Source organism: Sus scrofa, chromosome 10 (genome assembly GCF_000003025.6).
Source record: "Sus scrofa isolate TJ Tabasco breed Duroc chromosome 10, Sscrofa11.1, whole genome shotgun sequence".
Classification (NCBI taxonomy): Eukaryota; Metazoa; Chordata; class Mammalia; order Artiodactyla; family Suidae; genus Sus; species Sus scrofa.
Genome location: NC_010452.4, coordinates 57337088 through 57362500, shown reverse-complemented (window position 1 = coordinate 57362500; position 25413 = coordinate 57337088). Strand labels below are relative to the sequence as shown.

The following is a 25413-nucleotide window of genomic DNA, read 5'->3' as shown; positions in this document are numbered from 1 at the left end:
GTTAAACTCTCAGTCTTTTTTTTTTTTTCTCTTTTTTTTCTGATGATGCTTTTAGATGGAAGCTAAGATATCAGTGGGAATCTGGTTCTAGTTGTGAAGTCAGCAGTTAAGGGATTACTGACCCCCAAGTGAGTCCCCTCTACAAATGGCAAGTTGCCTTGGAAACAAGGCTGGTTCCCTTAGTCGGAAGTATTGTCTTGTCTGTAAATGGCAGGGACGACGATTCGCTTACCTTTAGTGCTCTGTCTCTAGGTCTAACGTTGCGCTGAGATGCTTTCTGCTTCACGCCTTTTCAGTACCCATGGATTGGTGGGGCCGGAGCCAAGTTTTCTTTTCTTGTGCTTTTAATTTTAAACATAATTTGCAAAATTTAGAACAAAGGAAGTGAGCCTTCAAATTTCTATTTTAGGATGGGAAGTTTTCCACTACTGATTGCCAAAAAATTAAAGTATTATAGTTCCCCGGATTTGACTGGCAAGGAAATTTAGTGATGAGTCACTAAAGATCTCAACTCGGCCTCAGTGGACTCACCAAGTGGAGGCAGAGGTCCAGACGTGCAGGACAGCCCGTGTGAGCTCTCATCTCTTCGGACCTTCTGGGTGGCAGTTGTGCTACTGCGTGTCTGGGCTGAGCCATCACACTGCAGCCTGTCATCCCTTAGGTCTGTGGGTCTGGGGTTGGGGAGAGTTGAGGATGGTGCCACAAACTCGGGAGCCTAGGTGCAATGATACGTCTCTGTGGAACCGAGAAGGGACGTGCCGCTCGTGCTTACTTGTTCAACCAAGTGCAAGTCATGTGGTTGGGGCTGTGGGTTTTGGTAGCGAATCGTCTACAGCTCCTGGCCTACACCACAGCCACAGCAATGCAGGATCTGAGCCACGTCTGGGACCTATACCACAGCTCACGGCAACACCGTATCCTTAACCCACTGAGCGAGGCCAGGGATTGAACCCACGTCCTCGTGGATACTAGTTGGATTCATTTCTGCTGCGCCACAATGGGAACTCCTAGTAGCGAATCTTTTAATTACAGTTTAGAGCAAGGTATCGAAAGGCTGTGAGAGTGTGTGTGTGTGTGTGTGTGTGTGTGTGTGTGGTGTATATTTTCTGTGTGTGTGTGGTTTTGGCTTGTCTGACAGTGCCCGATTGCCTACATGATACTGACTTTTGACTCGTAACACTTAGTTATCCTTTAATGTCGATCCCCAACCCCCAGACTACTGCATTTATCAGAGGGGTCACTCTTGGGGGAGTCTCTCATTTAGGATTCCTTAATACAACCATTCCTGAAGCTCATGCTTGAATAGCTGTTCCTGAGTCAATATACAAGGCGTACTAATTGTCCGGCTAAATTGTGTACAGGTGAAAACACCTGGCTGGTAAAGCCTGTTTGCATACCTCACTCATCCTCAGAGTGATGTCAGCTGGGAGGATGGCAGAGTGGCAGGATGGGGAGCCATCCGTGAGGTCCTGCTGCCTCTTCAACCTCCAGCCCGAGAGCTGGAAGTTGAGGCAGGTTTGAGGTCCAGGTTCCTGGTTCAGTGCGGGGAACAGACTCCAACTCTTTGCCACCTGTAGCTTAGCCAGGAGGAAAAATGGCTGGGTCTTCCGAGTGCTCATAGCATTTTAGAGGTTTTTCTATAAGCTATGGTTTTTTTTTTTTCCCCCCACCAAACAAAATATGCTTTATTTCTTAAGTGCTGAGGAAGCAGAGGATTAATCTTGCATATGTAACATTTAACGTTTTCCAGTAGCAAGCTTGAGGTTCTCCTTCTGCAATGAGTTTTTATTGGTGTAGCTTATATCACTGCTATTATATAAAACGCCATTGGCCCAAATATATTCTTTGACTATAGTTTTGCTTACTCAGGCAGTAAAATGGTAGCTCTATTTAAATGAGTTTTTAACGAATCATGAGAGCAAGTAAGAGTCAGAGAACGATGAAGCATTTAGTGTTGGCTCTGTCATTAGAGTAAGTTCAGTCACTAGAAAGCTTACACATGGATTTAATAGTTTTTTTCCCCATGTCTCCATCATAGTTATGACATCATTGTATTTGATTCTGAGGTTCATAGGGTTTCTTTTTCAGTTTTACCGTCGTCTCTTTGTATGTGTTCATGGTAAAATCACAAGGAATACCACCTCTTCCGGTTTGGAGGCAACCTCTCTCCCCACGTGATTAACCAGTTTCAGAATTATTTTGTTCCATCGTACTGTGCAGTCTTGGTTTTTATTAGCACTTAACATGCGTGTAATATAGCTGTACCCTCATGGAGGTGTACAGATGGGACAGTGGCCCTTGGTGACCAGGTGGGAGGGAGGGGGTTTATATTGTGTCTGACCAGTGGGTCAGCCCACTGATGGCCACAGCATTTGCATATGTTCCTTGTGGTCTGCGGCTGATCGTTGAGCATAACTTAAATTGGGGATCTAATTAGTCTGAAGGCTCAGTGGGTGACAGAGTGTGTCACCCTGAGGGACAGCAGAGTTAAATCCCAGCTCTGAAATGTAAGCTGCAGAGTATCCTCTACTTCACTGTGATTTCCAGATGAAGTATTGTATCTTTATTAGGCATCTGTGACCAAGAAATATTGCTATTTTAAAGGATGCTGCGGGCTCTTGGGGGACAGTGAGCTTTGGTCATTGACAGGAGCTTCTGATGTCACTGGTCTCTCACCTGTTCGGGTATTGAGGGGAATGTCTTACTAACACCCCCGTCCCCCCGCCATGGTATATTTTTATCTTGTTAGGTTCCCTTCTTAGGGGTAGATAACACACTGCGCCGATCTACATAACCATGCTAGTGGCTGTTAATTTTCGTTTTATTTATGTGCCGCAGGTTATCAAGTGTGCATTCTGGGAGACATCTATAAGTGATTTTTTTTTTTTTTAAGAGGAATGGATAAAGGGAAATTCAGGAACCCAAATACTTTTTTTTTCTTCTTCTCTCTTTACAGCTGCACCTGTGGCATATGGAAGTTTCTGGGCTAGGAGGTCAAATTAGAGCTGCAACTGCAGACCTACACTACAGCGACTGGATTTGAGCTGTATCTGCTGCTGCAGCTTGCAGCAATGCTGGATCCTTAACCCACTGAGCGAGGCCAGGGGTTGGACCGGCATCCTCACAAAGACATCACGTCCTTAACCCACTGAGCCACAATGGGAACTCCACGAGCCCAAAGACTTGATCTCCTTTACTACATTTTATTTTATGTATGTATGTATGTATTTATTTATTTTGCTTTTTAGGGCTGCACCTGCAGCATATGGAAGTTTCCAGGCTAGGGGTCGAATTAGAGCTGTAGCTGATGGCCTGTATCACAGCCACAGCAATGCCAGATCCGAGCCGCGTCTACAACCTACACCACAGCTCACGGCAATGCCGGATCCTTAACCCACTGAGCGAAGCCAGGGATCAAACCTGCATCCTCATGGATCCTAGTCAGGTTCGTTAACCACTGAGCCATGAAGGGAACTCCTACTTTACGACATTTTAAAAAGTGTATCCTGGGTCGAAGGGTCAAAAAAGAAAATTAAAAAAAGTAGAGGTATTAGCTCCCAGTCCTCATCCAGATTGACCTATGGGAAGAAAAAGTCATTTTTGGAATTGTTGACTATCACTAATAGTTTAAAATTGTATCTTATGGAATATCCTCACTTTGGTTGTAAAATACGCGCATCTCCAACTACTTGGTTTTTGTGGTTAATCTTCTGAAATGTTTGCAGTGTGCTATCACTCTCACATTTGCATTGCCTTTTCTCTCTGTTGCATTTATTCTTTATAAGCAGATATACCCATGAAACCTCCCCCCCCGCCCCGCCCCGCAAGATGTGTTGTTTCACATGATACAGCATTATTTGGGGTTCAAAAGCATCAGCCTTATCCTTAAATTCCCCACCAGTGGCACAATTAAGTGCACTTTCTCTTTTGTGTTTCTTGCTGATTTTGTCTTGATACCAGAGACCAAATGATTCAGTGGAGTCTGGCTTCTTTATTGAGGCCACTCACATTCCTTAGGGGAAGGAAGGGTCTGAAAGGCACCTTCAAGTTCATTGTGGTTTTGAGTGTTTTTCCACATGCCCTGGACCTTCTCCAAGGCCAGAAATGCCTTTCTCAAGAATTATAGGTCTTTATTTCACAGTCAAACAATTCAGTATATTAGTATGGAGTACACACAAGACATTCCTGTAGTAATCACCCTTTCCTTCAGCCGGCACACGCAGAAGTCAACAGAGATGGAAGGAAGGACAGCTCCGGGGCTGTCAGAGTCAAGCAGCTTCCACGGCTGTGGAGTCTGGGCCTGGCGTCTTTGCCATCTCACTTAGCCAACTACCTGACTTAAGTCACCTGCCATTTCCTGGACGAAGACACAATCTGCAGGATCTTTTGATTCTTTAAAAAGCTCTTCTGGGAGTTCCTGCTGCGGCACCGCGTTTTCAGGATCCAGAGGTGGTATCTCTGCAGTGGCACGAATTCATTCCCTGGCCCTGTGCAGTGGGTGAAGGATCCAGTGACATGGCCGCCGTTGTGGCATAGGTCGAATATGCCGTGGGTGCAGCCAAACAAACAAACAAAAAATTAAAAAGCTCTTCTGATGAAGACTGAATGATGGTATCACTGGCATTGTTACTCTCAAGTATGTTCAGAAACTTTTAGATGGTCGTAGTAAAATTATGTTAACTTGATAAGGACATTATTCCTTTGGTTAATCAAGAATCAACAGGGAGTTCCCTCGTGATGCAGTGGGTTAAGGATCTGGTGCTATCACCGTAGCAGCTTGTTGCTGCTATGGAGCTGGTTGGAGCCCAGGAACTTCCACGTGCCTCTGACACGCTCTCCGCCCCCGCAACAAAAAAGGAGAGGAAGAAGAATGAACAGAGTTCCCGTCCAAGGCGTGTGAGTGGTCCTCGCCCAGGGTTTCCCAAGGGCCACGCTGTCCACATGATGCTCTGGGCTGGGAAGGTTAGGAGAAAGTAGCATTTCTGAAGTTGGATAGGTCTCATTTCCGGTTTCAGATTCATTCTGTACTTATTTATAGCTAATCTCTCATCATATTAGTCTTTCTGGATCTGTTTCCTTTTCTGTGAAAGGAATTATAAAAAGCTGCCCTGTGTCTGGGGAAGGGGTGGCGGGAGGTGGGGGAGGGCACCTGCGGAAGAACCTCAGTCTGGCGATTGCGACGTTGACGTTTTCAGCAAGGTTTCTCCTTTCCTTTTCCTGTCGTTTGTCCTTCTTATGACTCGCGTGTAGAAGACCTTGCTGCTGATCCTGGAGTTTACCGAAGGGTCTCTTTATCAGCCAGCACATTAGGACTTGATAATAGCTAGCAGCGAGTGTGTGTTTGTGTTCTTCGAGTTGATATGCCTTCTGTCTTGTTTGTCGCAAGTCCAAGTGGAGATGCACCAGATCAGTTTCCTATGGCTGCCGGAGCTAATTACCGCAAGCTAGTGGCTTAAGACATTGCTAGTTTATTAACTCAGTGCTCTGCAGGGTAGGATTCTGACATGGGTGAAATCAGGGTGCCCGTAGAGCCTCCTTCTTTCCTGGCGGCCCCAGGGAGAACTCAATTCCTTGCCTTCTGGGGGGCCCCGTGTTCTTGGCTGATGGCTCCCTTCATCCTCAATGCCAGCGATGCAGTGTCTCCGTAACCACTGTCGCAACTCACTCTGCCCCCGGGGAAAGGGTCTCCGCTTTTCCAGGCTGGTGTGATTGGATGGAGTCTGTTGGGTAGTTAGGACAGTCTCCCTATTTTAAGGTCCTTAATCTGAGTCACATCGTCCAGTCCCTCTGCCATGGAAGGAGGGCATCCATGAAAGCAAAGCCTCAGGTGTTGAGGCTTTGGATGTGGACAGTGATGGGCACAGTCTGCCACCACAACCCTCCTTCTCTTTTGCGATGAGGCAAGTAGGGCTTAAGAGATGATAACGAGGCCGGTGGGTCAGGCCAGCCCTCCTCTAAGAAGTAAGGTCGGAGCTGGATTTGAATGTAGGTCTCTTTAAGTGTGGGTTCGATGCTCTTCGCCACTTTGCTACATGCAGTTCTGGGCGTTCAGCTCATAATTTTACTCGTTAAAGGGGCCACTCTGGATCCGAATGATTTGTATATGCATTTGCATGTGCTCTCTATAAAATGGGTTTTCTGTTGGAGGGTTCAGATGTTTCAGGCAGCGGAAAGGACATGTGGCCGAGTTTATGTATAGGTGGGTCATTGGAGGCATTGTCCTAAAATCTTCCAGTCTTTTCTCGTGGAGCCTTGATGGGTGCACGGATCAGAAGAGAAATTAAGTAATAACGATTGAAAGTGAAAATGAACTTTCAAAAGCAATCTACTTCATGGACAGCAGTGAAGGTTCCATCTGTTAGATGTGAGTCACGTTTCACAAATTTAAAAGCAAGACATTTTCTTTATTTTTTTGAAGGGCATGATGGAGGTTTTTAATATGTGATGTTTCTGTGTAGGTCTCATTTTCTTTCGCTCTGCTACTATGTATTCTTGTAGAGTAGATTTTCTGAAATTATATATCCTTCCCAATTTAACACAAAATTACTTTATATCTGCACCTGGCACTTAAATTTTGGTATAAAAGAAAGCTGTAGAATTGTATGTTATTGGCATATTGCAAATCACCAACTGTGATTCTGCCACTGAAATTCAAACAGCATTTGTTCGTGGCACAGTCCAGATTTCATAATACTTGTGTTTTCTAAAAATGCTGGAGATAATTATTGAAGCTAATATCCGTGTATAAGTTCTTCATCGTGTGTGGCATTTAAAGACGCGTTCTTTGTCATTTTCAATCTCCACTTTCCGTTTGCAGAAAGGACTTGATTCTTGAGAGAACACATCATTGTGAAAAGTTAATAACAAAACTTGAATTTCATTTGCTTCCAATTAAGCGCCAAAATGTCAAAACTTAATATCTTCAAAATGCATATTAAGCCTCACACCTTGTGAGAAGTTTGATATTAAAATCAAGCATAGAAATTCAAAATCCCGATGAAGAGCTTGAAATGAATATTGTTAGCTTGTCAGGGTTACCGAGGGACCTCGACTTTTAGTTTTATTTCCCAGATTGAAAATTTTGAACTGGCGGTACCTCGAGGAATGAGCCATCTAGTGCATGGTTGTCAAACTCTGGCCCATGGGTGAAGTTTGTTCCACCACCTGCTTTGTAAATAAAGTTTTATTTGAACCTTGTCATCCTCATTTGTCTATGTGTTGCATGCCTGGCTGGTTTCATGTTACAATGCAGAGTAGAATAGTTGTGTCAGAGACTAAATGAATTGCGCGGTTCCAAAAACATTTACTGTCTTGACCTTTTTAGAAAAATGTTCGCTGACCTCTGATCTGTAGATTGTCTTTGTTATGGGAAAATGCTTTTCAGGCAGATTGTCAGTCAGCTTGTTAACAGGCCGATTTAGTGTATATGTGCATACAGTATATGGAAACTCTAGTGTATACATACAAACACCTTTCGATTTCTAATAACTGCTTTGGATTCTTTCCCCACTGATGTTGCTTATTTTGAGGTTGAGTGGCCCAACTATTCATCCTACTTTAATTTTTTCTTAGCACTTAACCTTCCTCCAGATTGTTTAATCAGCTAATTATATAAGATGCCACAGCAGGATCCTGCGCTTCCTGTTTGTCTTCGTGTCTCTATGACCTTACGGTGGTTTTCTTTTTTGTCTTATGAATTGATTGATGCAGGTAGCATTTGCGCAACGTGACAAACTGTAATTATAAATACTTTCCACATCCTGAGAATACATCTTTCGGTTCTTTAACTAATAGGAGTATTGGTGTTGAGAAGGCTTGGGCTGGAGGCAGAAGGCATGGTTCCATTTGGGTGCAGTCCTGGCTCTTCTTTCCTTGGAAGGCTGAACTTAGCTTTGCCAGGCATGGAGTTGGTGGGGGAGTTGCCAACGTGTTGCTGTGTCTTAGAACTTCATTACTCTTTGAGATTTTAAAGAAGAGCTGCTGCTGTTGGGTTATATGAAGAAATAAATTGAATTTTCTTTTTTATGGTACTTGTAATGCTGGATTACAAAATGTTTCAATTTTGAAATAATTTTCTATTTCAGGAAAGTTGCAGAAAGACATATTCCCTTCATCTATGGCTCACGTTAACATCCAACAAAACCATAGTGTAGTTACCACAGTTAGGAAATACTGAGTCAGTGCTACTAACTCATCTGTTGCCCTCATCTGAATTTGCTGCTTTCCCACTAATGCCCTTTTCTAGCCCAGAATCCAGGCAAAGACCTCACACTGCAGGCAGTTTGTCTTTCTCCTCCATCTCCTTCAATTTACACACTTTCATCGGTCTTTCACTCTCCTGACCTTGATATTTTTAACGAGTATGAGTTATTTTATAGAATGTCCCTCCTTTTGGATTTGTCTGATGTTTCCTTGTGGTTAAAGTTATGCGTTCGGGGCAGGAATGCCGCAGAAATAATGTTGCTTCTCAGTGAATTGTTCAGCGGGTACACGCCCTTGGTAGGTCTTATTACTTGGTGAAGTACTGTCTGCCAAGTTCCTGCCCTGCAAAGAGACTGTTTTTTCTTTTTCATTAAAAGGAATCTCGTGGGGAGATGCTCATCGCATCATGTTCTCACCCCGTGATGTTAGCACCCACGCGTAGATCTTGCCTTGCGACAGTTGTGACTGTGCAGGTTGCCTCATGATGCTTTTGCTTTCTGTTACTTCTTCCATACGTATTAACCGGGATGCTTCAGGAAGTCAGAGCTGTTTGTTCTCTGCCATCTATTTAGTTATTTCTCCAATTATTTATTTATGTCATTGTGGACTCACAGATGTTTAGTTTATCATAGGTTATACTCCAGTGCTGTCAGTATTTCATTGTGTACAGGTGTCCCACTCTTGGCTGTGGGGCACTCCTTCAGGTTGGCACCCAATTCCCTTTAATGTGCTTCCTTATTTATTTATTTATTTTTTGTCCTTTTAGAGCGGCACCCACAGCATATGGAAGTTCCCAGGCTTGGGAGGAATTGGTGCTGCAGCTACTGCCCTATGCCACAGCCATAGCAACATCAGACCCGAACTGCATCTGAGACCTACATCATAGCTCACGGCAATGCCCGATCCTTAACCCACTGAGCAAGGCCAGGGATCGGACCCGCGTCCTCATGGATACTAGTCGAGTTTGTTACCACTGAGCCACGACGGGGACTCTGATGTGCTTCCTTTGATGGGCTCTTTAGCTTTACAAGGTGTTCCATGACTCATCGTATCTATTTTTTTCTGCCCCCAACCCTGGAATTAACTATTTTTCTAAGGAGTTTTAGTTCATTTATTGGAGAATGGTATTAGAACCCAAGATCTGGATACTTGAGTTCATTGTTTCTTGACCAGCAATTTGACACGGAAGCAACATCATTGCTTTTCTGATCTCTCAGTGAACAGACCTAAGAAATTCATGTCTGAATACCACACCTGCATTCTCACTTGTTTGCCTACCTCCTTATAAAAACCATATAGATTTTTATGTAGATGTCTCTAACTCTAGTTTGATACTACAGTTTATTTCCTTTTTTGTAACTTCTATTTCTGATAGTGAGAATGTTGGTTACCATTATCCAAAATAGTTTTCTTGTTCATTCCTTCATTCCTACTGTGTGTTTGTGTATGAATTTCTGTATCATATGCATGTGAGAAACAAGTTTACTAACTAGAATACAGTATTTCTGTACCAGTTCTTTTTGTCTTTAGCTTTGCATTAAGCAGTGAAAATAGTTTTACAAAGTTCCTTAGTTCTTTTCTTCCCTATCCCCTTTGGTGTGCTTGTGGTTATATTTTTCGTCTGTAACTCAGTTGGGTTTCATTTGTTTGTGTTCCGTGTTAGAATCCCTGACTCCTCTCCCCTCACCTTGCCATCCTGGTTGATTGTAATTTTTTGTCCGTTTTAGGATTTTAATCATTATGATATCTGTAAGAGTCGGAGTTATGGAAAATATATTCAGAAAAGTGTCACCACCCTGTTAATCTCCATTATCTGTTCCTTCTCTCTTTCTTTCAACCCTGTTCCCACTGTCTCCTTGTAGGCTACTCGTCTCATTCAGTTCTTTTATCCTTTCTGGATTTCCTTTGCACAAATGAGCAGATGCTTCATGGTTGTTAGTATCTCCTTTTTCCTCTGTGAAGGGTCTCTGTACCTTATGCTGTGTGTACTGTGTAGCATGTATATGAAATCCATATAGGTGGATATGCACTTTCTTTTCCACTTGATATACCATGTACCAACAGATTTAAATTCACTGCATCCCCTTTAGCATTCTGTGATATAAAACCATTTTATTATTTTCCCCCCATAGAATTTTGGGTATGACACATACAACCTAGAAATGTAAACATCAAGCATCAAAGTTCAGGGCGAGACTCTCTCTCTGAGTTTTTGCTTCCTAAACCATAACCTTCCCGGGTGTGGAAACGTCAGTATTTCTCCTCTGCAGATTTGTATTCCGTGTGGTTTACGTTTTTGGTTGTCATGCCTTTGTTCGTAATTGCACATCGACCTTTCATTTCTAGCTGGTAGCGGTGTTTGACGAGCAAGACCCCCATCATGGAGGTGATGGCACCAGTGCCAGCTCCACGGGCACCCAGAGTCCGGAGATATTTGGCAGTGAGCTTGGCCCCAACAATGTTTCAGCCTTCCAGCCTTACCAAGCAACAAGTGAGATTGAGGTCACCCCTTCTGTCCTTCGTGCGAGTAAGTGCATATTTCATCTTCATTTACGGGGATGCCAGCTTTTGTTATCCAGCCATGCTCCTGTGAATGGAATTCATTATCTGTTTTTATCAGAAATTGATTAAGTGTAGAACCTGGGCAAATGTCTTTTGCAGAGAGGTGGGCAAGATTCTTTACATTTCAATAGATTGGACTTACTTTACTTTGGACTGGTAGACTTTTAATTGCTCACTGAAGGTCAGTCAGGATGATAAAGTTATAGTACCTGAATTTTTCTTTCCCTGCATTTTTTTCTGAATGCTCAAACAAATAGAAATAATCAAAGGCCTCCCACGGAAACAAAACAGCATGTTTGATTGACCATTCGCTCGGTTACAGCCATTCCTGGAACTTTATCTGGAGAGCAGGGGATGCAGAGACCTTAGGGCCATCGTTGTCTTTAGGGATTTGGAAGAGCTGCTGTTAGATACCAGCTCAAGGAAAGACAATATTGGACTTAGTGGGTTTGTCTTGGGAAGCCTACGATGCAGACCACTCAAATTCCAGGACGCTAGCTCGAAGAATTCTGTAGCCATTCCTACCAAGCTTACTCGGAAAAGGCAAGAACTTCTGCTAAAGATAATAGTTAGTGTTTATAGTTATGTACTCTTATAATGGAACATTAAGAGTAAGCAATTTATAAGTTATAGATCCTTTATCTTTTAGGCACATCTATATAGAAACATTTCAGCTGTTCGAGTGGAAAATTGAGTCTTGTGTGATGTTACTTGTAGTCTCCAATAGCTCTTCATGTGGAGATAGGTAATAAAATGTAATGATATGTAAAATAATATATAGGCTCTAGTTAGATAATATTTAGAATGTCGTTACGTGTAAAATAATATATGGGCTGTAGTTAATAATATTTAGAATATAATTATATGTAAAATAGTATGGAGACTATAGTTAGGTAATACTTAAAATGATATATAGCCTATAGTTAGAGAATACTTAGAATCCCACTTTTTGCATTGGTGGCAGTCCACAGCATTCTGGTAACTTGCTTCTAGATGTTCATCAACTGTTTCTGCTTCCACTGTCACACATGAGGAAAACAAGGAAAGAATATCAGTTTAGTGGGCAACACGGCTGATGATCCATCAGAAACCACAGGGAAAGTAGCCACATAGAGATGCAGAGGATGTGAAGGCACATTGCATGATGGGACAGGTATTGTGTATGGATGCAGACCAGCATTAGCCACATCCTAAAATTGCTTTGTGTCAGCTGGATAAGAATAGTCACATGAGAGCTGGGCACAGTGGAAAATGTTTCCAAGGAAGCCAGGACCAGAACAGCCAGTATTAGGTGTTTTAGCTGGACATTTCCTTGTATTCAGGAGACTGAGGTTTGTTTGTGCATATGCATGAACAAATATATTTTAAACTAATTTTATAGAAATAACATTTGATAGCCCTCATGTCTGGAATCTAATATACAGCACAAATGAACCTTTCCACAGAGAAAAAACTCATGGACTTGGAGAACAGACTTGGGCTTGCTAAGGTGGAGGGGGAGGGAGTGGGATGGACTGGGAGTCTGGAGTTAATAGGTGTGTGAACTATTGCATTTGGAGTGGATAAGCAATGAGATCCTGCCGTATAGCACAGGGAACTCTATCTAGTCACTTGTGATGGAACATGATGGAGGATAATGTGAGAAAAAGAATATACATATATGTATGAATGGGTTACTTTGCTGTACGGTAGAAATTGACAGAACACTGTAAATCAACTATAATGGAAAAAACAAAAATCATAAAAAGGAAAAAAAGTTAAAAAAAAGAAGTAGCATTTGATGACTACATGGATACACGATTAAAAAAAAAAAAAATCTAGTGTGGCCTGTACTTCGGGCAGTGTTTTTCAAGATGCCAGGGTTGTATCGTGTATGGTACACAAAGTAACGTGTGGGTTGTACACAGGTCCTTTTGTTTTCTTTTATTATATACAAGCTGATTAAGTCCGTGCATTAATGATGCTCTGCTTGGAATAACCTTGTGTATGCAAAATGGATTGCCTAATTTTGATTTAAAGGAAATTTTAAATAATAGTACAAGTCTTCATAGGTACCTGACATTTGGAGAACAGTGTCTTTAAGTTAGTAATTATACCTTAATGTATATAATTAAATACAGAGCTCTTTGTTGTGTTGTGGTTGTGGTTTTTTATCCATGTGTTTTATAAAGCAAGATGCACCTTTAATTTAGCTGCACCGTAAAAAGAGTGTTGGAGCAAAGGCCAATCCTGACTTTATTATATTAAGAAGAATTTGAATGGCATTGCTGCCCATCAATTTGTATCTTTTGACTTAACAGCATTTCTTGTGTATTTTGTTTTTCTTGTAGCAACAGCATTTCTAAACTGCCACTGCCCATGTAGGTCTGGCTCTCTGTGCTGAAATTTAAATGCTGTCTTCAACCCCAGATATCTCTTTTACCTGGTTTTTCTTGAGAAAAGGAAGTTAGATTTGAAGCCTCTGTGTTGTCTTAGAGCCGCCAGTGGGAGAATATACACAAATTCAGAGCAAGAAGCTCTGAATTTCATTTGCTAAGGTCATTTAGATTTTATAGCCTTGGCAGGCATTGGGCAAGTGCATGTTAAACACCCACTAATTACAAGGTTTGGAGACTGTGTGAAAGTTACGCATTGCCCTGAGTCATGGGCTCTGGTATTAATACCACTGCTTCAGAAATAAAACAAGAGCTGGTCTGGCCGGCCAGGCTTTGTGCTAGGCAACCAGAGTCCCGAGCTGAGGTAATGAGGCCTAGTCCTTGCCATCAAGGAGTTATGTTCAGTGTTCTTCCTCGTTTTCAATATGAAAATAAGGGAGCCAACATTATGTAGATATTTGCCCAGTCGAGGAGTAATCAACTCCGGTTAAGGACATGGTTAATACAGGATTTCAGATAAATAAAGCTTCAATATTTGTCTTTTTCTTTCTCTTTTTCTTTCTTCCTCTTCTTCCTTCCTTCCTTTCTCTTTCTTTCTTGCCTTTTCATCTTTTTAGGGTCGCACCCATGGCATATAGAGGTTCCCAGGTTAGGGGTCTAATTGGAGTTGTAGCCGCCAGCCTATGCCACAGCCACAGCAACACCAGATCTGAGCTGCGTCTGTGACCTACATGACAGCTCCCAGCAACACCAGATCCTTAACCCACCGAGCAAAGCCAGGAATTGAACCCGCAACCTCATGGTTCCTAGTCGGATTTGTTTCTGCTGCGCCACGATGGGAACTCCCAGTGTTTTTCTTGAAGATAACTTTCCTGTGTTTTCCTGTGGATGAATTCACTCGTCTCCTTTATTCCATGAAGAACTGATGGAAGCTAAGAAAATTCTAAAAGTATCATTTTCCTATGACCTGAAGTAAAAATTAAAACACTTTCTTTTCCTCTCAAATTTCATTTTTTTACCCTTCTGATTTAAAAAAAAAAAGAAGAAGAAGAAGAAGTAAAGCATTTGGGCCTCTAAGTTCCCTGTGGCACAGCAGGTTAAAGATCTGGTGTTGTCACTGCAGTGCTCAGGTCACAGCTCTGGTGTGGATTTGATCCCTGGCCTGGGAACTTCTATGTGCTGTGGACGAGGCCAAAAAATTAAAACAAATTATAATAAGAAATTAAAAAAAAAATTGGGGCCTCTAGAAGTGCTGGGCACTGGACCTCCTCTGCCTTAGGACTGTCCACAGTGGGAGACGGGGAGGTGTTCAGGCCAATAGAGCCATTTTGGGGAGTGGCGCCTCAGGAATGGGGCCATTTGACATTGAACCCTTTGAACCGCTGATGTTCTGTCCTCTCTTGGAAGGTCTTTGTATCCTCTCAGGCATGGATGGGTATACTGCGCTTTCAAGATAACCAGATTCTGATAACCTTCATAGATTTTTTTTTTTTTTCCCCTACCAGACTTTTGATAAGTTTGGAATGGAATGCCTTCTACTTTATGTTTTTAACATGAGCTTACTGTGCAGATACTTCTTTCAAGGACAGTGGCTTGGAGGATTCATGAATCAGAAAGGATAAGGCGGTGCCACACTGGGCAAGATCAGGAATCCTGCTCATCCTCAATTTCTTCATCTCCACGTACCTGGGCCGGGATCCTGAAGAGTAAATGAGATGTGTGAACTCCTGGTAGTGTGTGACACATGATCAGCATGAGATTAATGGGGGGGTTGTAGAAAGATTTTAATGATGCAGCCCCAGTTCTTATGGATGCTCCAGAGGGCTGAGGTGTTACAGAGCCTAAGTAACAAGGAAGTGTCTTCTTGGACAGGACTCACCGCCTCTCTTAGGTAGGGTGGAGTGTTTTCACACAGAATCAAATCGGAACCATGTTCTCTTAACCTCACAGTCCTGTGATAGGTGTTTAACTATTTCTATTTTTTCATGCTCACAAATCTAGGCTTAGAGAGACCCACTAGGCTTAGGGGCACAACTTCTGAGCGAATCATTGAGATCAACCAAGTCTAGTAGGTTTTTTTTTTGTTTTGTTAGTTTTTTGTTTTTTTCACTGATTTCTTTCTTTCTTTTCTTTGTTGTTTTCTCAAAGGCGTTTTATAGGGGTCAGAGATTCTGGAGGTAGCCTAGCCTTACAAAGGTGACAGGATTCCTTTTCACCCCAGAGTGCGACTTCTCTTTCCTTTGGAAGAGCCAGACTGAAGATGTCACATGCCTCAGCAAGTGGCATATATATACCACTAGTGTGGAGAAAGTTCTTGAAATAGAATTGCTGTAGAAGTAGTGAGAAACAAAGTATCTGATTAGATGGTCTTCTAACATTTCTAAGCTTTGTTAATTTTACAGTTAACTTTTATCCATTTCTGGGATTTCTGAAATGATGCCCTTTAACTAATTGGTAAGATTTTACCAGCTCCCTACTTTTAGGAACTCACAGAGATGTCAGTAATTACTATACAAGGGTGGTCATGAAGTTAACAGCCTTGCCTCTTTCTTGATCTCTAAATTTTTTTCTTACCCAAGGATATACGAGATGGGGTTTGTCTTGCTAGGAGATCCAAGATCTTTGGTTTAGAAATCTATCCTCTTAACGTTAACTGATATTAGAATACTATTTTCTGGTTTTGCTTTAAATGTATATTGAAAATAGAAATAATATTCCTATTGTATTTCCTTTTAGCTTGTGAAGTGGAGCATGGCATACAAATGGCATTCTCAGTATTTCAAATAATTACCTTCTTACTGTGCAAGTTCTATTCAGCATCTAAAATTCATCCAGTTTTGTTGTAGATGCAATCTGATTATTACATGTTGACAAGGTCATATATCTATTAATTGGATTGGAGATGGGATACAAAATTGCTGTAATTATTGTAATTTTCTAGCTAATTGCAGGGTTGGTGGTGAATATTTTACTTCTGCAAAATGAAAAACAGTATTCCATCAGAAGTTGTTTTATGGGGTCTCAGACATTTTGTTTTATATCTTTGGTGCTTTTTGCCCACCAAGTATCTCTTTTGTATCTTTTTGTGTATTGATCCTCCTCTGAATGTCAGCATGCTCATTGGCAGGGATCAGTGGAAACAGCCAGGAGTACTGAGCCCCCCTTTGTTCTGGTTGCCACGGAACCTCCATTGTTTATTTGTAAATTGGAGTCCTCTCCTTTCAGACTTATAATAAAGGTTGGATGGGTTGGATCCAATTGGAAGTGAACTCCTCTCCTCTGCTCTCTTGTCACCTGTGCGCTCGGAAATATGCCCTGAAACAAGCGTCTTTACCACGTTCTGATTATTTATGTGTTCTTTTTTGGTGTGAAAAATGAAGTGAATTATTGGTTGATCCACTTCGTATTGTCACATGGGGCTCATTTCGCCTCTTCTCTCTCTTTTGTATTTTTTTGCTTTGTGTAAGCTAAGCCAGCTTCTATGAGCTGGAAGCTGGATTGACATTTTAAAAATAATAGTGTGTGCTGTGCACAAGGTGAGCGTGTTTGGAGGATCGCAGGTGGGTGGGGACCGGGCTGTGAAGGGGGTGTTGGGAGCCTGCTGCTGAAGATGGTGCCGGCAGGCTGATGTTTATTCCTGCTGAAATGTAAACTGGAGGCGCAGGTGAAAATGGCCAGGCCTAATGAGCAATTTGGCAGATAAGACGGGCTGTCAGGCAACAGCCGTTCAGCCGCAGACGCACTGTCTGCGGACCAGGTTGCTTGTTCCAGAGATGGCATCTCAGTAGCACAGAGAAAGCCTTCCTTCTTTTCACCTCTCTCTGGTATTGCGAAGATGCGGATTCCATCCTTCAGTTTTCCAACGGAATACCCAGCAAACTCCATATGGCGATTTTGGTTGCAAAATTATTTTTAAACTTGCCTTTCCATATGGTTTATCCATTCAAGAAAGGGCATGATACATTCTTCCCACACCAGAACACAGGACATGTTAGGTTTTAAAACACTAATACAGTATAAGGGATCCCTTGCTTCATTGGGCTGAAACATTTCGTCCGTGGTCTTTGGGTTGGAACTTATTGCTCCGCAAGCTAACAGCATCGTCTTTTCAGCAATGGTGTCATTTTGCTTCCTTTACCCAAGAATCCTTTCCTTCCGCGGAGCTCATGAAAATCGAGGCTCTCAGTGTCCTTTGTTGCATAAGGGACGTTTGGGACAGGTTTCTACATCCTTGGAGGATGGAGCAGTTCCTCAGGAAAGCTGTAGGCCCACCTCCCCTGTTTTTATCATCGGGATACTGAGGCTTCACGGAGTGAACCAGCACAGTCTGTGCTTACGGCATAACCACAGCACACGTCCTGCATAGTTCAGACCAGCAGAGTTGTTGCTGAAAATATATGGACACTTACTGTACTTCATGGTCCCTTTGCGGCATTTCCACGCACCAGACTTGGAGTCAGAGCATCTTCGCATTTCCCGTCTGACCGCAGTATTTCCGAATTACCTTTCAGCAGAATAACCGTTTGCTTCTTACATTGTCTAATTCCATCTCTGTGAAGCACTTAATTAAGAAAAAATCTTCACACATACGTATACAATATTTTGCATTTGGTAATGGGGACTGTTGGGCCATTGGGCAGAGGAGCGTTTTTTAAGAAATTCTCTGCGCCATGTAATCAGATGGGCTTTGGCCCATAGTTAGTGGTCCTTGGCCATTCAGAAGGCTTGCCTGTCGGTTCCTGGCCTGTGTGGGGTCTTTATACCCCAGACTGTGCGGAACTGGACCTCTTGTGCACAAAGCTCTCTGTACCAGTCACACCTGGGGAAATCATGGGAAGAACAGTTTTACAGATTTCCCACCCCCCCAAATATTTCCCCACGGCCCAATCACTTTTCCTCCTCACTTCTTTTTGTCCTTGGCTCGTATGTGTCACTCCACCCTGAGGTCGTGCCTTGCCCTCTTGCCTTTGTATGGAAACATACCTCATGTGCCCAGTTCTTGTCTGTTTATCAGATGCAGAAATGGTTACGGACACTCAAAGATTGGTAAAAGTGATATAGCTATGGATATATCAAGAAAGCGCAATTTAAATAGAAGCAAAAAAGCCCGTTTTCAAATGGCAATACGGAGTGCATTACACAGTAAAAATAATTGTACGAAAATGTTTCAGCAGGCAAGGTTGGATTGTAAACAAGCTTTCTCTTTCACTTTCATCTTCCATTCTAAGCAGGTATTTAGGTTCTTTTTTCTATTCATGCATGTCACAGAGAGGCCTGTATTGTGGATTATTTTGTCAGCGTGAAAGCCTGGCCAGATAACATCTTTCCTTCTCTTCTTGCTGCATTTGATACAGAGCTCTTGTTTACTTCTTGAGACTGTGTTTCCCTATATATCCCTTCCTTGTTTTTAATGGCAGAAATGGCTTTGCGTTCCTCTTCTCTTGGCTCCCGTCTCCAGCTGGAGGCCAGCCTCATCTCTCAGAATCGGTGTGTGCGTCCCAAACCGGGAAGGAGGGAGGGGCAGCTCTGCCAGGGCACAGGGTACTTGGTAAACGCGCCCCGGAGGTGTGAACCCCTTCTGCTTGTTCCCGGAATGAACAGCTACATGGCTGCGTTTTGAACCACCACTGCCTCACATCCAAATCAGTGTGTGAACGCATTAGGTTACTTTGTGCCGATGTGTTTCATCGATAGTGATGTATACCCTAAGCGTTTCTCGGTCAGTCCTTATCCACCCATTGCCTGCATTTCAGCAAATTGTTTTTCTCCCTGCTGAAGAGCCGGGCACTGCGTCGTGTGCTCGTGGCGCGGTGAGCGTGTGCTCCAGGACACAGAGACCTTCACCTCGCAGCGCTTTCTGTGGCCGACACCCGCGGCTTCCTTTACGGGCGTCCCTCCGTTGGCATCTGACAGGACTTAAATAAATCTAGAGTTTTCGTACCTCCCAAAAAGGGGACTGTGCTTCCCTTCCCTCACCTCTGGCTTCTCCCTCCTGGTCTCAAAGAGCCAGCCCATGGACCTGGCTTCTTCTCAGGTACTGTCACGCTGCCTGTCCCCAGGTGGAATGCCTTTCCCTTTGCGTTCTCTCTAAAAGTTGTGCAAAGTTTCCTGCACCCTTTGGTTTCTGTCTGTCCTGGGATTAAGCAGCCACTATGCGTTTTGGTTCAACTCTTTCTTGCAGAGTCAAGTGTAAAGGAAGCCGTGGCACCAGCTTATTGCCTGGGCTGTGGTTGTGTCTCCATCATATCTTACAAGCACTGTTGTCTTGTCTTTAGAGTGGTACCCTGGTCACACGTTTAAATATATATGCACATAAACATAGCTGATAATTGGTGAGGTTGTATTCTGATAGGAGTACAGGAATAGTATGTAACTTCAGGAAAATAAATCATTTTGTGGAGATAATTCCCATGTTTAAGATTGAAAATACAGCTGGATCAGTCTAGGAAGCCTCAGACCAACCATCATATGGAAAAAGCAAGAACCAAAGGGCATTTCAGAGTGCTACTAGGTTATTCAGCCTGTCACCACATTTAATTAAAATGTCAGTTTGTGCCACGACCGATCCACTGGTTAATTTGTTATTTAGATCAGCTCGGGAAGTATGTATTTTAACTACACAACTTGCGTTAATGCTTGGGAAAAGAAGATTCTCTGGCGTGGCCGAGGTGTTACCGTCTAAGGACTTACAACTAAGAACAACAGCTGGTAGTCGGTTTGCATGAGCAGTAGAGGAGTGTCTACCGATCCAGGATACTAGCCGTTCTTTTGCAGGCACAGTAAGGGAGCCGGGGGTGGGAGGTGGAAGGAAGGTCAGTGACGAGTCGAGTCATAGAGCAGACCTGCACTGCCTTCCAAGGATGGGTCTGTGATCCGGGGTCCTCTCGGCGGGGATGGGAGAGCCAGGTGGGCAGGGGCTGTCTGGGCCTGCCCTTGGTGTTTCATCCAGAAAGACTCCCAGTCTGTCTTCCTCATTGCTCTGCCCCATCTAAGTCACGGCACCTCTTCTCTTCAATATTGGGAAATTAGTTTACCACTAAATAGCATTAACCTTTTAAGTTAAAGCCTGGGAGTTTGAATATCCCCTTAATGCTATGCCACAACTCGATATGTCAACATGATTTATTACTATATTATCAATAATGCTAGTTTTATTCAATTGCAAAGAATACTTATCCTTTAAAACCCAGAGTAAATACACAGTTTATCTGCCCCCAGTTTTGAAGAGTAGGGTATAAATGACTCCGTGTGTGTGTGTGTGTGTTTGTGTGTATTAGTTTTCTACTCTTGCCGTAATAAAGTACCGCAAACTTAGTGACTTAAAACAATACGCATTAGTTTTAGTACCCTAAGTCAGAGTCGCATGCGGATCTCTGGAGGTGGGCACGGCTGTGTTTCTTCTGGACGCTCCAGAGGAGAATCCGTTTCTTTGCGTCTCCCCGCTCCCAGAGGCCGCCTGTGTTCCTCCGCCGCTGGCCTCCCTCCATCTCCAGCATCGCTGTGACCTTTCCTCTGCAGTCGCGTCTCCCTTGCTTTCCTCCTGCCCTTCTCGTCCATTTTTAAGGACTCACGTGATTACGGTGAGGCTGCCAGGGTGATCCAGGATCACCTCCTCCTGCCAGCGTCTTTGCCTTTATTCCGCATGCAAAGCCCCTTTTGCGTGGCAGGTACCATGGCGGGTTCCAGGGGTCAGGGTGTGGTCCCCTTTGAGGGCCACTGTTTCGCCTTCGCAATTTACGTACATTTTCATTTTGTCAGGTAGAGTGAAAAAAACCCCATCACTTCCATTGCCCTGCATTTGGGGCATTATTTTTCCTCACTGGCTGACTCTGGGTATGACAATCCGTGCCTGACCCAGGGATGTTTTTGTAATGGCCCCTGTGGTTAAGTATGTTGGGAAGGAAAAGTCACGAACACTGAGACAAACCAGCTCACAGGAAGTATTTCTTTGAGACGATTTTTTATTTAGGTGAGCCAAATTGAGTAAGATCTGTAAAAATAGCCCTCAGGCCATTTTTATGTAATTCTTTTTGCTCGACAGAAATAATCTGTGGCAACAATTTGCTTGATATTGATCTCTTTGGCCTAATTACAAAGAATTTTCGAGTATGGGTTTTTATACTCTAAGGGTGAACATCTTTTTTGGCTGCCCCCATGGCACGTGGAATTTCCCAGGCCAAGGACTGAACTTGCGCCACAGCAGCGACCCGAGCTGCTGCAGTGACCATGCTGGATCCTTAACCCATTGTGCCACAGGGGAACTCCTCTAAGGATGAAATTTTGATTAGAAAAATTATACACAGTTAGTGAAAACTGGTAACATTGGGCAGTTTCATTATCTTATATGTACTCTCTCTTCTTGTCCAAGCCCTCCTTCTTACCTTCCGCATGATTGATTGATTTGTTTAGATTTGTCTTTTCAGGGCCGCACCCACAGCATATGGAGGTTTCCAGGCTAGGGGTCTAACCGGAGCTATAGCTGCTGGCCACAGCCACAGCTACGTGGGAGCCTGGTCGTGTCTTCGACCTACACCACAGCTCACGGCAATGCCGGATCCTCAACCCACTGAGCGAGGCCAGGGATCGAACCTGCAACCTAATGGTTCCTAGTCAGCTTTGTTTCCGCTGTGCCACGATGGGAACTCCCTCATGATTTACTGCATTTGATTTTTTAAGCTTTAAAAGTTATTGTGATGTTTACTTTAGTTATGTTCTAGACCTTCCCATAAAGTATCCTAAGAAAAATGACTTCTAGAATGCAGAAGTGGAGCTCATGAGTATTGGATGTAATTTTCATTCTTGAACCTTCATATCACTTCCTGTTCTTGAACTATTTTAGGAGTTTCTAGTAATTCTCTTTGAACAGAGGCTTTGCAGTGACTAAAGACTAGTTCTGGGAGTTCCCTCGTGATGCAGCGGAAATGAATCCATCTAGGAACCATGAGTTTTCGGGTTTGATCCTTGGCCCTGCTCAGTGGATTAAGGATCCAGCGTTGCTGTGAGCCGTGGTGTAGGTCACAGATGTGGCTTGGATCTGGCGTTACTGTGGCTGTGGTGTAGGCCGGCAGCTGCAGCTCCATTTAGACCCCTAGCCTGGGAACTTCCATGTGCCACAAAAAGACAAAAGCCAAGGGAGTTCCCGTCGTGGCGCAGTGGTTAACGAACCCGACTAGGAACCATGAGGTTGTGGGTTCGGTCCCTGCCCTTGCTCAGTGGGTTAACGATCCGGCGTTGCCGTGAGCTGTGGTGTAGGTTGCAGACGCGGCTCGATCCCGCGTTGCTGTGGCACTGGCGTAGGCCGGTGGCTACAGCTCCGATTCAACCCCTAGCCTGGGAACCTTCATATGCCGCGGGAGCGGCCCAAGAAATAGCAAAAAAAAGACTAATTGTAACGCGTCTTCACAAGCACCTTCATCCAGAGACCTTTTTGTGATGACACTTGTTTCTTCTTTGCTTATAAAGAAGCAGATTGTTGGGCACTGCTTACCAACCTTTTAAAGAATTGAAAAATTTCTTAACCATAGCGCTCTTTCCCATTTCCGTGTTTCCTTATATGCTGCTTTATTTTGTAGCTGCGTATGTACCTCTCTGGCATATAAAAAAATGGGAATCATGTCTTGGTCCCCCTCTGCCCGCAGCAGCTGGCTCAAAGCTTTGCCTTGAGGACGTGTGTTTCTCTCTCTTCTCGGCCCCACCAGGCTGGCAGGGGTAGTGAGCGGAAAAGTGTAAAGCGTGGAGTTGGCGAGAGCTGCTTTCGATGGATGGGCAGTCTGTTCAGTTCAGTTCAGGCCATGACTAATTGTACTGTGACAAAAGACCTTTCCTCTCTGTGAACATAAAATTTCAGCTTATCCAAGTTCAAACGTACATGTGATCTTTTAGTTTCATTGACCAGGGTGCTAACATTCCCTTAATAGGATTTTTTTTTTTTTTTACACAGAAGAAATGTTTTATGATATTTTCTGAACCTAGTTGTGTATATGTTTCAGTTTTTGTACATCCTCCAAGATTGTCAATTTCTGTGAAAACCTCGCAAACAGCCTTCTACCTCTGTGTTCTCAGTTGGATAGGCTTGATTGGGGGCCAGTGCAAACCTCTTTAGTGTAGAAAATCGAGATCCTTAATTAGAAAAACTATCTCCAGAAAGCACATCTAAAACGACCCTCTTGACTTGGGAGTGGCTTCATCCACCTTCCTTCACTTCCCGTGTTGTCGGGACACACTGAGTCACGGAAGCCGCGTTAAGGTCTTTCTGCAAGACTCGCCTGCTTCAGAGGGGAAGTTTGGTTTGGCTATAGAGAGTTTCATCGTTGTGGTTGTTATCCAGCTTTAAAGACAGAGTGTACAGCTAGAGAAAAAAAGTATTTTTGGACTAAACATATTGGGCAACTGCTGGTAGCACAATTTTATTCTCTGGAACGTGGCTATTGCAGACCTTGATTTCTGTCTGCTCATTTACACTGAACGACACCTCGCCAGCATCGCTTGCGCAAACATTGATGAATGCAAACCACCTTCTTACGCAAGAGAAAGGACTGTCATTAGTGTATTAAACGTGTTCGGAAAAGGCGTGCATGCGTGTGCCTGTGCATGTGTGTATGTGTGTGAGAGAGAGGGAGAGGGAGAGAGAGAGTTAGCTGCAGTGATTCCTTGCTTTTATTTTTACACATTTCATAAGCATTGTCCTTTTTTATTGACTGAAAACTGAGTTTGGGTATGGGCTTTTTCCCTTCACATGTCTATTACAGTCTTACATGACACAAAGAAATTGTTCCTAAAACTAATGGGACAGGTTTTTCTATATGATTTAGTATGTTATGTTTCTAAATAAATGAAATGTTATATTTTCTAGATTGTAAACTCTGTCCTTGAAATACTTACACACCACACACATGCCACATCCTCAGACTTTTCAGGGAAGTTGTGAATCAGATGAAGCTGGTAAATGGTGATGTCGCTCTAGCTACGTTAACTGCTTTTTATAATTTACTTTCAGTTCCTATGGGTTCCAAGCTACTCATATTTGAAAAAAGTTTTTTTTTTTTTTTCCTGTCTGCTCATATACTAATCTTATTGGTAGATATTATATTTTGAACATTTTCTCATAATACACTTTAAGACATCAAAGTAACATATACATATATATTTTTTTTGCACTTTTTTTCTTTCCTTTTTTTTTTTTTTTTTTTTTTTTTTTTAGGGCCACACCTGCAGCATGTGGAAGTTCCCGGCTAGGGGTGGAATCAGAGCTACAGCTCCCGGCCTACACCAGAGCCACAGCCACGCGGGATCCAAGCCGCTTTGGCGACCTACACCACAGCTCACGGCAACACCAGATCCTTAATCAACCCACTGAGTGAGGCCGGGGATCTCATGAACTGGCATCCTCATGGTTCCTAGTTGGGTTCGTCAACCACTGAGCCACGGAGGGAACTCCAATAATATTTTTCACGTTTCTCTGTTCTTAGTGCGTATCACTCCATTGCTCCTTGGAAAGATGTGCTAGGTGTGTGTGGGGAGAATGCAACTGCTTTATATCTTTACCTCGATTAGGATCAAATGTGTTTCATCTTTCTGAAAAATGGAAGAAATCAGACTCTTGTCGTTCTTGTCACTTACCTTTTCAAAGTTAAAGCACATCTAAGTAAACGGGGTTCCGGGCCCCATCTAGACCCACGAATCATGTTGTTAAATTTCATGGTGTATCTTGAAAAGGACTTTAATCTGTCAGAAATAGCGTTTTAGGAGGCTTGACTTAGCAAATCTTTTCAGTGACACTGAGCCTCTTCCGCGTAAATGTTTTATAAAGTCAGTACAACCTGTTCTGAGGAGATTCGTTCAACTGTAGACTAGAAAGTGTTATAGAAACAAACCACTGGGATGAAAACGTGCCTTTACACAGCTTTCCTTTTTCACAAATTTAACCCTAATTGGAAAAAAACAACAGACTATCACTCAGTATCATTACATTGCAAGATCACTGTCTTCTGTTTTAGCTCTTGCTTCGTATCTTGTTTCTTTTTTTAAAAATTGTTTAAATTGAAGGATTGTTGGTTTACAATGTTCTGTAAATTTCTGCTATACAGCAAAGTGACCCAGCCATAACATATAGACATTATTTTTCTCGTATCATGTTCCATCATGTTCTATCACAGTATATAGTTCCCAGCGCTGTGCGGTAGGACCCCATTGCTTCTCCATTCTGAATGTAATCGTTTGCATCTATTAACCCAAACTCCGTCTCTGTCCCACTCCGTCCCCCTCGGCACAAGTC

General features: G+C 43.1%; 1 protein-coding gene across 1 annotated transcript in view; it reads left to right on the top strand.

Moving 5' to 3' along the window:
* The window catches only part of PARD3 (par-3 family cell polarity regulator), a 632416-nt gene that overhangs the window by 238015 nt on the left and 368988 nt on the right, over positions 1–25413 (top strand). Inside the window, 1 exon segment of the mRNA XM_021064231.1 lies at positions 10549–10729. Coding sequence (XP_020919890.1) covers positions 10549–10729 — 181 coding nt within the window.